General features: G+C 42.6%; 1 protein-coding gene across 1 annotated transcript; it reads right to left on the bottom strand.

Annotated features, from left to right (window-relative positions):
* Positions 1-1,910: 1,910 nt before the first annotated feature.
* Positions 1,911-12,283, bottom strand: LOC134540493 (maltase 2-like). The gene is made up of 10 exons (XM_063383304.1): positions 12,026-12,283; positions 10,916-11,095; positions 10,468-10,628; positions 9,839-9,964; positions 9,286-9,482; positions 8,784-8,982; positions 7,253-7,508; positions 5,157-5,352; positions 3,902-4,045; positions 1,911-2,504 (listed from the first exon to the last, which is right to left on the bottom strand). The coding sequence occupies exons 1-10, from the start codon at positions 12,201-12,203 to the stop codon at positions 2,426-2,428; spliced, it is 1,716 nt and encodes a 571-aa protein (XP_063239374.1). The 5' UTR covers positions 12,204-12,283; the 3' UTR covers positions 1,911-2,425.
* Positions 12,284-13,587: the final 1,304 nt, after the last annotated feature.

Genomic DNA, 13,587 nt, shown 5'->3' with positions numbered 1-13,587 from the left:
TATCTACCGACCGAGTTAAAAATGTACAACAAAAAAAACTGTTGTATCGTATTTGTGATATTTCATCGTGGATAAAAAGTGAATGTTCTAAGAAGGCTAAGAATTAAATTATTACAGAAAATGACTCAATGTACTATATCTGACTGCCATTATCTTTTTTTTTCTTTGATTTTATTCAAAATTGAAAATTACTTTCTAACTATTTCTCAGTTGAAAAACAATATTCGTGGCATTCGACAGAACACTTGTTCGATACTCTCGTGCCATGAGGACAGTCAGTGTCCGTGGAGCCAGGGAGGCTGGCTTCAGTTCTCCACTGATCTCTCAGCTCCGTGCCCAGGGCGAGCTGGGAGTCCTCGCACCGACGCCGGCCGCTATCTTCCAGTCAGACCGCGCGCCGGCGGAGGGACTCGTGTCGCAGATAATGGCGCCACGGGCATTACCATAATGCGCTCATTGTGGGAGGGCGGGGCGACTCAAAACTGCGATAACCCGGAGCTCCGACGGCTCGATTAGCCGCGGGCGTGGTCGGACAGTGGACAGCAGCGGGTCGCTGGCCCTCCACGTTGTCAGTAGAGGGATGTAGAGGCCAGTAGAGGGATGTAGAGGCCAGTAGAGGGATGCGAACTCTACCGTGGGTCTCCTTGGCGAGCGACACATGTTGGATCATAAATCAATTCCACAGAAATCTGTAGAAATTTTGCTTCCGAAAATTGTAATTATTCATAGTGAAAAATTGTCACCATAAAATGATTTTCAAATAAAAAAAGTCAATCTTTGGCTGAATAATTTAACTGATGAAAAGATTCTTGTATTATTTAAACACGGTTTTATTGTGACCGTGTGTATTGGTCATGAGTCGTTTCTTGTTAATTTTCTACGTCAAAAACATTTAAGGACACGAGATAAACATAACCTGACCTATTTACCATGTGGAATCATCATCTTGTGACATCTCAAGTCATATATGGGTTACTGCTGTGTGCTGTTTAAGACAGTGCCTTTCTAGCAACATCATGAGGGTTCCTTCCAAAACAGCTTCAAATTTAGGGGTACCATCCGAGATCTTAGCAAGAAGAAGAATACAACCGGAAGACTCGCCTGTGTATCGATTGTTTGGACTACAGTGAAGAACCTTCTAGAACTTTCTGTAACCGTCCCAGACTTTCTATTTCATCGCAGAGAAGTTGAGAGGAAATAGGAGGGACAGATGTAGGAATTTAGGGGTTACAATCTTGGGGTTTTAGGCAGTTCAGGATTTAGCAGCAAGGACCATCAAGATGACGCCACCATGAGTCAGTGACATCAGTAGGATGAGGGGGGGGGGGGGGGGGGGGGCATGAGATTATGGAGGTTATTGGAGAGCTCAGTATAATTTTTGTGTTCGTTATTTTCTTTAATGACCAGTAATTTTTCTACGTTTGATATGTTTGTTGTTGCTTGTACAATTACTGTTACTTGTAAATTTAATTAATGTTTTCTGACACATTTTTCCTTGGACGTTTGTGTATGATGCACCTGGTAAAGTAAAGTAAATGATAGTTTTTTTTGGTGCTCATAATTCTCTGAGTTTTCTGCACCTCCTGTGCTGGTTACTTGGATATATATATATATATATATATATATATATATACACATATATATATATATAATATGCAGGTTAGGCTCCATTTGGTCAAGCAAGTGTTGGTGAGTTGATTAAAAGAGTTAGTGCTTGCAGTGAGTGTTTGGACCATATGAGATCGGCCTCAATACATACAGTAGTAATTTATAAAATTATACTTTACTTATAAATATTAATTTTTGTCTATTTTATATAAAGATTTTTTTCTGAAACAATGTCATACTTTATATTGTATTTAAATTAATTGCACTTTTTTTACCTTTAAAATGTATATAAATGTATGTAAGATTACTTAAGTTATTTTTATTTATATATTGGTCATTTGTTACAAAAATGTTTACATTAGTCAAAATACCGCACGTCAATTAAGTGACTAGATGCACTCATACACAAGCTTGCTTATATGTGTGCTAAATTATCCTAATTAATTTAGTAAATTATAATCATATTGTAAAAAAGGATACAAAATTTATTAATATATGCATTACTTCTTATGCACTCAGCTGCACAGTACATCGTGCGTAATTAGGATACATTCATTTAGCTATGCAACATAAATATAGAACTACGAGTATCACCACATCATGACGTATGCAAGATCGAATAGTTTTGAAATAACAACCTTACATGATTGTAAGTAGTCGCAAAGAGTCTTCGTACAGTGCAGTTATCTAAAAATACTTCAACACAAGTAGGGCTGGTAATAACAACTGGTAATATATAATTTTTTCTTTTATTCAAACCAATCTTGCACAAGACAGGAAATTTTCTTCTTTAATAGTTCTCACTTCAACCGCCATTCTATTCCCTGACCTCCCCAGTCGTAAGCACCAGAGAAGAATTGGACTTGAGTGGCAGGACTTCTAAGGTCACCTCGTCTCTGTTAACAAACAGAATATATTTTATAGTAAGTCCCTATATTATATAGTATGTCATATATATGTACCAGTTACAAATTTTAATAGTAACAGCTGTAAGCGTTCACGAGTTTTGGTTCAAAGGTCAAAAATAAGGAGTAACTTGAACAGTTTTAGATAAGAGCATGCGCGTGTACTGCTTTGTGATTTTCTCGCTTGCAGCGCCACCTACGCAAAATGGCGACTCCTGAGCGTAAATGTTTTGTGTTCCGCAATTTGCTAAGAGTAAATCTGTTATATCAGCCCTCCCCATTGGACTCTCTTTGTACGAGAGTGGTTGGACGTCGAAGTCCCGGACGTTGGATTGGTCGTAACGGTCGAGACGACAGCTCTTTTTCGCTGGCCTTACTTAACGTTATGAGATTTTTTTCCTTTGGGACTTAATAAAAGATCGTGTCTACGTTCTGCCACTACCTAATGCTTATCCACAGTTGAGACACAGAATTGAAGATACTATTGATTACATTATTCCGGACTTGTTAATCAAAGTGTGGAAAAAATTGGACTTCAGGTTGGATGTGTATCATATAACTAAATGTACACATATGGAACATTTGTAATATAATCTATGTTTGTTTACTTTCAATTTTTTGCAAATAGTCAAATTAAACTGCTATAATATATCATTTAAACTGGAACATTCTTTTATGGACAGCCTGTATTTTAATAAAGCACCACTAGGCGTTATTCAAGCTTAGTGTACTGGTGTTAAAAATACTTGGAAAGCTAATCTGGTAGATTTAAATAGAACTCCAGGGAAAAGCAAGAGTTTACAAGCATTATCTCGGGAGTTCCCGGTCAGACGATTCCACACATTGCACGCCTGTGTGGGACTGTGTACCCGGTTATCGTCCCGGTGCTGATAATGGCGAGAGTTCACGTGACATAGGCGCCACGAGGCACCACATGATGTTACATTTCGCAGTTTCGCAGTGTTACATTCATACTCCTGACTTATAGAAGCTTATTTTACAAAATAACCTTCAAAAGCTGGCTTCATGGTGGGTGCATGAGGTGCATCGTTCAGGTATGAGGGTAAATACAGAACTTGTTCGATAGTTCGTGTCCAGAGGTGTAGCGCGTCTTCTCATCCTTAAATCGCAGTGTGCATTTAAATAAGCATGACTCTCTCTTTACATAGATGCCAGGACTTACCCGATGTAGTACCCGGAGCTTCCATAGATGCCAGGACTTACCCGATGTAGTACCCGGAGCTTCAATAGATGCCAGGACTTACCCGATGTAGTACCTGGAGCTTCCATAGATGCCAGGACTTACCCGATGTAGTACCCGGAGCTTCCATAGATGCCAGGACTTACCCGATGTAGTACCCGGAGCTTCCATAGATGCCAGGACTTACCCGATGTAGTACCCGGAGCTCACGCCCGCCACTATGACGCGCGCGGTGCCTGGCAGGTGAGGGTACACGGCGGTGAGGTTCACCGTCTGCTGTTCGTGCCCCACGTTCATGACCGCGATGTACGTGTCCTCTCCCTGGAGCTCCCTGCAGCACATCACACACGACCATCTGCCAACTCCCACTATATCATTCACCTTCTTTCACCTTCTTTAAAGCCACCTGGTGCGCATCAGACGACACCCTCGGCCAACTCCACCCAACTAATTCACATCCTTCCAAACATTGTAGCTCTCTTCTCCATCAAGCTTTCTGCAGCACATAAGACCACTATTCTGCCAACTCCAACTATGCAATTAACATTCTTCCACACATTGTACGAGGGTTGTCTGAAAAATATCCGACCTCAACATGAAGATGGCAGCACTCATCAACAACAATTGGGGAATGTGTTTACGCATGCTTTGGAATATAACCCCTGAAATTTCAGCCATTTTGGACGCGCAGTTGTTTTTTTTAACAATCATTTGCCTGCGTCTCTGCAAAATAGTTGTTTACGAAGGTGATGACCTCTTTCGATAAAAAAATCTCTGTCCTCCGAGCGCAACTTTTAGGCTAGGGAACAAAAAAAAAGTCAATTGGCTTTCGATCTGGTGAGTAAGAAGGGTGGTCAAGCAGTTCAAACCGCAATTCGTAGATTTTCATCATGGCAAATGCTGAGGTGTGAGCTGGTGCATTGTCTTGGAGAAATAGTTTTTTTGTTTCTGCAAAGTGAATAGTCACTTTCACAAACAATTGACTGACACAAATAAGCAGCAACTTATTCCATATGTTGGTGCAAAAAAAAACTTACAGAATTCTACTTCATTTTGCTTTAAATGCCAGTTACTTCTCTCAAGATATATTTTCAAAACCCCTAGCGGACTTTAGAGACTCACTGTATTATTTTTATTATCAAAGGAAACGCTATGTGTAAGCATGTTTAATTCGGCCAGTAGCAAAGCATGGTTGCTATCTCGTAACACCATCCAGAAATAAACGAAATCGCAGGAAATGAATATTTTTGTTTAATTGTTAATATCGTACAGTAATTTTTATATAATTATGTGTACATTTAAGTCTCCCAGAAGAAGGACTGGTTCCAAATAAAACAGTTACTTTGAACCAGCCTGGTAAAATAAATATTTTTAAAGTAGCATTTTGCTCATTATTGTGGTTGATTGGGCATTAGTACGTGTGGCACGCAGCAGCAGCTCACCTGGTGAACGCAAAGACGTAGTCTGAAACCACTTGGTTGTCGACGGCTCCTCTCTGGATGGTCTTGGTCCTCCTCAGCCTGGCCAGCCTCCGGTACACCTTCAGGTGGCTGTTCTCCGCCCGCTCCTGCGCCGCGATGTTGACCATCACGTAGTTCTTGTTGACCGGCATCCATGTCTTGGCGGCCGTCGAGAACCCTGGACACACGCCCTTCCTCGTCACACGCCCTTCCTCGTCACACTCCCTTCCTCGTCACACTCCCTTCCTCGTCACACTCCCCTCCTCGTCACACTCCCTTCCTCGTCACACTCGCCTCCTTGACTCACTCCCTTCCTCGTCACACTCCCTTCCTCGTCACACGCCCTTCCTCATCACACTCGGCGACTGCCTTCACCGCCGGAAGTGTCCTCGACGAACGCACCTGATTGGCGCGTCCGGCACTTAAGTACAAGTGGAGTCTAGAACATTTCACTAGTTCAGTCACTATGTAAGACCCCACATTATTAAACCTACGTGGCTTATTCGTCTGCCGGCTAACCCTGCGTCAGGACTTGATGAGCTGCTCATTGATGGTTTGTCATCAGCTCAATGTTTGCTGGGGAATTGCAGAAAACTCTGATCCAATTCGCGGATGCATTAAAACGTAATTTTGGTGTTTAGTCTGTTGCCAGATCCTTTCGTGAAGTTTTCCTGTCTCTTGATCCTGTCAGTTTACACTATATCTATCTAGAATGTTGGACCTAAAGCCCTGTCCAGGTGTCTCTCTTGTGTACAATTGGATTTGATGATTTGATAATTTGTGACGACACATGACTCTTGACTCAATGCAATGAGAAACAGTTCTACAGGAGCGACTTGATAGAATAGTCAGCCAACGAACTGCTGTCCACTTCTCGAAGTAGTATATAAACGACTGTAAAGTCTAGCCTTCTGATAAAATATAACGCTTAATTGTAGGTTTTTTTTAAGTATCTGGAAATACAAGTAGATAAAACTGTTTTATTTTTCGTTTATTTCAAAACCAGGTATGTATAGCTACGAATTATGTTGTGCAGAAAATTTAAAATGTGCATAAGAATTAATCTAAATATTAATTTGATATATTTAGCTCCCTCAGCTGCTTCATAGTTCGGTTTATAGTTTCAAACATCTTTTTAAAAATCCGTCTCGTGATCTAGGAATCAACATACCTGATTACTAACCCCGGTGTCCTGTATTAATGTCCTATGGCATGAATGTGTTTGTAGAATTAATTAATTATTTTTTTATCTGTCTTGGCTTAAGGAACGAAAGTTAATTCATTAAAAAAATTAATAAACTGTGTATTTAAAATTGGTCGGCCGGGAAGTAGCATCAAGCCAGGTACATAACTGCGTGACATGGGGCTTTAACGAGGCTGCAGTGATCCTTCAGAGTAGCAGGACACCTATAGCAAGGTAAAAAAATTCAGTTTAAAAATGATAAAACCAAAAAACCAGTTTTTGTTTAAACCCATTATTCTTTAGGTTTAAACCACAAGAAACATTACTGAACAAACTTTATTGTTATTAGAGTGGAATTAAGCCTTTGATTAAAAATTTATATATTATATTTTAAATTGGTTTAAACCATGGTTCAAACTGTGAGGCGGTGTATTTTAAATTTCCTGGAACACAGGATTGTGGATGTGGATTCAGATATTCGGGGACCATCTTGGATTCCGCCATCTTGGATAATGTCATAGCCATCATCTTTTGTAATCCGTAATTTTGTTTTTCTTGAAATTTCTGTCATCTTGAATGATATCACCGTTGCAATTTTCTTTACGGTCGCCATAATGAACGTGTGTGACATCATTATTGCAGTTTTCGTTACGGTCGCCATTTTGGATGTGTGTGGTGTCACACAATCCAAGATGGCTGTCGTAACTAAAAGTGCAATGGCGACATCATCAAATATGGTGTATAATTCTAGAAAAAAATATGGTGCTTATGATGTCATCCAAGAGGCTGTAATTGAAGATGGCCGCTGAATACCTGAATCTCATCTGTAATCCGGTGTCCGGGGACATACAAAATAACCTACTGCGATGGTTTGGAATCGGCCGAGCCTGCCTACCGGCATTAGTGGAGTTGTCCCACTGCAGCGGGGACCGCTCCGGATCCTGGGACTTGGCGCGGTATCCCTCGGGACCGGCCAGGCAGCCGGCCGCGTCCAGGCCGTTGGAGTAGTTCATGTCCGGGTTGTTGGTCATGCCGATCTCCTCGCCCATGTAGCTGACGGCTGTGCCCGGCAGGAGCAGCACCATCATGTTCATGGCGTCGACCCGACCGGGCGCGCGCGACGCTATGCGCGGGGAGTCGTGGTTGCCCGACTGGAACACACCGCCTTTCCTCGGTGCACATCCTCCATGTCGCCATGCTTGCGCGAGAGCCTGAGCTCAGTTAATGCAACGTTTACCACACCTTTAGGTGCGGCAGAGGAGACCAGACTTGAGTAATTGATTTGGGACTAATGTTGTTACATACAACACCAGCTACCACTACAGCATAACTAGTTAATTAAAATTTCAGATCCAATGAGGTGGTAGAGAAGTCAGAAAGCAATGAAAATGGCATATGATTGTGTATACACTATGTAGCAAGTTTCAAAATCCAACCTAAACTTCGTGCTGTAATTATAACTATAAAGTTAGTCCAAAAATATCATACCAAAACCTATATTTATGATGGACGAGTCCAAAACATTCTTTTTGGCACAAGACTACAACTCCTTAATGCAATTTTTTCTATAATCAAACACGAAAACTAATAGGGATGGTAAGACAGGCTAAAATGAATGGTGGCTAATGATATATAACTATGTTAAAGTACATTGAATTTATTAAAGTTGAATAATCATGTTCATGAGGCTAGAAGTAGAAGCCAAATATATATATTTTTAATAAAGAATGTCTCTACTATTCAGTATGTTACAAAAATCAGTTCTGGAACCTGTAGGTGTTAAACTGTCACAATATATTTTGTCTCTTTCACTCTTTTTACTACGTTGCAAGTTATATTCTTACCTTCACTTCATTTAGGCTCACTGTACTGCCGTGGTAAAACTCTTTGAATCTTCTGCCAGGTACATCAGATATTGGTTCGAGAAATTTGTGATATCATTGTTGTGTCAGGTAAGCACATCATCAACATCATGTGGAGTGTAAATGAGTCGTGTATTTCCAAAACCGGTCATCTCCACAAAAAGGAAAATGGTTTTGTTCTAGAAAATCACATTCCATGGTAACCCACAGTGAATAAGGAACAGTTAATTACAAAAGCGGCCATATTCATTTAATAAACCGTCTTGAATGCCACATCATGGAATTGAGTAAACAGTTTTCCTCGATTTCTCGCAAAACTGTTCTGAGGGAGATGGCCAGTTTTGGAAATACACGACTCAAATTCAAGTTGTGGTGTAATCTATAAAGTGGCAGAAATTTTGATCTGATGTCATGTATGCATCCACCATCCCTAAACGATGATGTAGAATGGGACCCTACAATGGAGCAGAGACAGTACATCACGTAAGTTGAGTAGCAGGTCATGGGTACACCTGCATGACATCTGATTCCCGGAGGTGCAGGGGAAGATGACTCATGACTCACCAGCCAGTTGTACCACATGCCCTCGGGCACGGCTTCCATCTCCGTGTTGACGATCCAGTTGAGGACGGAGGCGTTGGCGTTGTGTCCGGCGTTCTGCTTCAGCAGCCAGTTGAAGGGGAAGTGACCGCCTGGCTTTTCCTTGGTGCCGTAGAACTTGACTATGTCCTTCAGGTGGCCCATTGTCTCCAATATCAACACCCTGCAACCCAAGACAACTGCAGTTGGTTTCTTTTTCCTTTTTATTTGAGCAGCTGACTTGAAGGAAAATGTCGGGCTGTCTTCTTCTTGGTGGGGTAGAACTTCATGGTGGCGGGCAGATGGCAAGTAAGATAATTGATCAGTAAAGTCAATTTTACTCTTCCTTGGATGAAGTGTGGTGGTGCATGTGCAAGACAGATACAGCTTGGTCGGTAAGCGAGTGGTGTTACAGACATTTCTGTATTTTAAAGATAATTCCAGACAGCGGGTAATATCTGTAAGCAGAATATTGCAATGCGCACACCTGGTGTGATTGTCCTTGGTCTTGTACTGGTCCAGGAAAGCCCTGTACTCGGCGACCAGCTCGTAGGTCTCGGGTTGGTTGTGTATGGGGTCGAAGGTCGAGGTGATGTTCCTGAACTGCGCGTCTTCCACCAGGCGACTGGCGGAGTCCACCCTGAAGCCGTCCACTCCCTGGTCCAGCCAGAAGCGCAGCACGTCCTTCGACAGACATGGCACTTCGAGTCGGGGAAGGTCCAAGTCAGAATAACGTGAAATTTAAATGGAGAGAATCTGACCCTATATGGCTCTATCACTAAATCTTTTACGAAGGCCCGTTACAACAAGGTGGACCGCCGTGGTCAGGAAGACCAAGACGTATCCCGAAACAACACCACATCGGAGTTCAAGCTGCGGAGACCCACACATCTACTACTCGTAACGGATGATTACATAACAACTTTTTGACACATGTAGAGGCTATTGTTTTAAGGAGGCAGTTACGAATGAGTATTGGGGCACGGTTGTGGAAAGGGAAATGGCGACAGGGAGTCGTGGTGGTGGATGTCGTCGCCTACCATCATCTCGGCCTTGAGCCGCTCGCTGCGCCAGTTGAGTGCCGGCACGGACTCGATGGTCGTGCGCCAGGAGTACATCTGCCGCTTCTCCGACCAGAACCACGACTGGTTGCCGTACAGCGGCGGCTGCAACAGTCCACCAGCTCAGCCTGCTTCGTACACTGCACTGCAGACAAGACCCTCTGGGGTAAAACCATCTCTCTATTGCTTCGCCAAGAATCCACCCACATCAAACAGTAGATAAAAACCGGTTAGTTGTGTAAAAAAATGCTTGGGAGTTAAATGTTGTACCGAATGTTGATACTTCCATAACCAATCCCTCAGTCAAAGGATTTATGGGATTTAGGTGTTAGAAAGGGTAGAATAATTATGCAGTCGTGTAGGTTTTCTTAACCCAAATATATGTATAAAATTAAAATGACGTATAACCAACATGAAAATTAATGTTATGTTATGAAATGTTTTTCTACTTGGAGAAGGAATAGAATACATTCGGGTACAAAACAATATATAATGGGTAAATGAGTTTTCTTTGAAGAGCAGATAGAAACTTTAAGCAGATAAACTACTATCATTGATAATGTGTTATCGGTTGCAGAGAGACACCGCCACGCCTATGCACCACTCACCCAGTTGTTGGGGATGTATCTGATGCCGGTCTCGTTGTCGTAGTGGCCCGGGTGCCATATGAAGTAGTCGGTGTACGGTTCGATGCCCGACTCAGACTTGTTGAACCATTCTATTTCGATACTTGAATGGTCGCCCACGTAGTCCATGATGAATTTCAGGTCTGAAAAATAGTAAGAAAAAAAGTAAAGTAAGAAAGTAAATAGTAAGAATTATTGACAGGTTGGCAGACCTGACATGTGACTTCTCATAAAAGTTAATAGTATCGTGGCATGACTGATTGTGGAAAAAAGCGGTGAGGTGCTACAAAGGAGAAATGTCGAAATGCTTAAACTGGAGAAAAGGGAGTAACTCAAAAATTATACTCGTCACCGCAACATCTTATTTGAAAAATGTCACGAAATGGTCAGGTTTGTTATTATGATGCATTTATGACGATAAAATACCAACCGAGCTCCTTCATTCTTTTCAGAAGTATCTTGAAATCTTCAAAAGTTCCGAAGATCGGGTCGATGGCGGTGTAGTTGGAGACGTCGTAGCCAAAGTTTTTCATCGGAGTCTTGTTGATGGGGTTGAACCATATCGCAGTGGCTCCGAGCTCTTTTATGTAGTCTAGCTTCTCGAGAACACCTGTGACACGAGCACACCTGCGATACTATATGTTGATATCTTTCAGTCACTGAATAGTATATACGTAGCTAAATTTACAAAAAGGTTTAGAGCCGAAACCAAACGTTAAAATTAAAATACTAACTACGTTTTTGAAATATATGTTACCAACTGAGAGAGTTATGCAAGATTATGGGAAAATATGGTTTAGTTAACCCGGATTTACTATTTGTAGTATGGCCATGTACTCGTCGGTGCTGATAACATGATTATTGTTGGGTGTTCGGATCCAAACCCTTGACCCTTTCCACATGTTGTAACATCTTAACGATAAATATTACCGAGGCCTAAATACAAGCTAAACTAGTTGACTTAGTTGTAGACGGACGAGTCGAAGTCAGTAGTTCTTGTTAAAAAAATAAAAACAAAAAAATATTTTGAATAAAAAAATTGTCAACCTTTTGCTGAAAATTTTAGCTGATTAAGAGGTTTATTTAATATTTAAGTAATGTTTTGTATACTGGTGTAACTTCTGTAGGTATATATATACGTTTTTCTTTGAATATTAATTTTAGAATTTTTAACATATATATTTATTTCTATAGCAATGTTATAGTTTATCTAGTTTTTAAATTAATTAATATTTTTAACTTAATTTTTTTTATAAAACCTAATATAATTTTGCTATGTTATTGTTTATTAACTTGTTTGTAAGTTTTCACAATTTTTGAAAGTTTAAATTGGTAATACCGCACGTATATTAATGCGACTAGATGCACTCACACACAAGCGCTAAATTTATCTGTTTAATTTAGCGAATCGTTGACAAAGTTGTAAAAAAACAGTAAGTAAATAAAATTAAAAATGTTATAGACTGAAAGCGACATGCTGGTCGCGAGACACGAGATGCGTGGTGGTGGGTTGAGGGGGGAGGTGAGGGGAGAGCCTGACCTCTGAGGTCGCCGTAGCCGTCGCCGTCGCTGTCCTTGAAGGACAAGGGGTAGAGCTGGTAGACGAGCGCGGTCTGCCACCAGTCGAGCGGCGTGGAGGCGGCCAGGGGCAGGCGGGGGGTCGCCGATGTCGTCCCTGCAGTCGCGCACAGCGCCGCCAGCAGCAGTAGCCCCGCCATGGCTCGACGAGTCCTGAGCCTCGCTGTCACTCTGCCACCGCAGCGGCCGCTCCGCCAGATACGCTATCTCCGCCGCAAGTACCCGCGTCACCCACTTCACCTGCCTCGCTGTTGCCACGCCGCGTGGGAGGCATGGTTCCGTGACGCTTCCACTCGGATCCCACAGAGGGGGCCGGCTCTGCAGGTGGTCTGGGGGTCCACGGAGCTGGGGCCGGAGTTGGGATGGGTCTCTTCAACCTCTCGACCTAGCCGTGCGCCCGCCAGTAACACGCCACGAATGGAAAGGGCGAATCCATTTCCCGGTTCTCGGAACCCATGTTGAGCACTGGCAACAGTGTCTGGCATGTAAAAGACCCATCTTTCTCCTAACCATTACCACACCCTAACGGGATCGTGCCTGGGGGAGTATTGATGAATTTATGAGGTGTGAACCTAACTTACATGTTGCCACGCCAGCTCCAGCTCGCGCCATTCAGCTCTCATGCTGTCATGTTTGATGTGGAAACGTCTGAGCTCTCGGTATGTGGCATTCGGGTGGTATTAACTTCGTGAGAACGGAACGGAAGTCTATGAACGGAAATGTTTAAACAAGATGGCGGACCCACGTGTAGCAACATAAACACTTTAGTAAATATTAGAGGGAATGTCAAACTCACTGGTGTGCCAAAAGTAACTTTATGATAGTGAAACTACTCAGGAATACAGTTGAGTACTAAAATACTCACATTGAAAATTAATTTCAAGTTTTAAAATACGTAAGGAAAACTGGCGTTAACAATGATTGTATTACATATTCTTCTTGCAGTATGTCTGCGCGCTCTATAGCATAGTGGTAGAGCATGCGCTTGTTGACTTCGAGTTACGTGGTTTATATTTCGTCTGTGGAAATTTTTTTTAAATAACAATGTAATGATGTTATGTAATAATAATGTTGAATCAGCTTGGTTAAGGTATGTTTGTAGGAAGTATGCATAAGCAGACCTGGATAGACATGAGCGATGTCGGGTAGCTCAGTGGCGAGGGGACCCAGAAGGCAGGGGATCAGCACACCTCGCAGAGGTGCTAGCCTCGGCAGCTGTAGAGTGTCCAAGTGTGTTAAGAGCCGTGTCTCGCCGAGTGGCGCTAGTTCCCAGAGCGGCCGTGAGGCGCGCTGCTTGTGTGCGCGACTGGTTGGGGGGAGGGTAGGGGTTGATATTGGCGGTTGCCATCTGCTGCTCTCCAGATAGCTCCCGATATTGCCCCCCCCCCCCCACCTCCTCCAGGACACCTGCAGCGTGGTCTCCCTCCTCCCCCCTGCCAGGCCCTGCACCTGTCAGCCGGCATGCAGGGGAGACATCCCCTTTTGGATGTTGGGAATTTTAAACTTTCATGAAAGGTTGGTGGA

Source organism: Bacillus rossius, chromosome 16 (genome assembly GCF_032445375.1).
Source record: "Bacillus rossius redtenbacheri isolate Brsri chromosome 16, Brsri_v3, whole genome shotgun sequence".
Classification (NCBI taxonomy): Eukaryota; Metazoa; Arthropoda; class Insecta; order Phasmatodea; family Bacillidae; genus Bacillus; species Bacillus rossius.
This window is presented reverse-complemented; position numbering and strand designations above follow the sequence as displayed.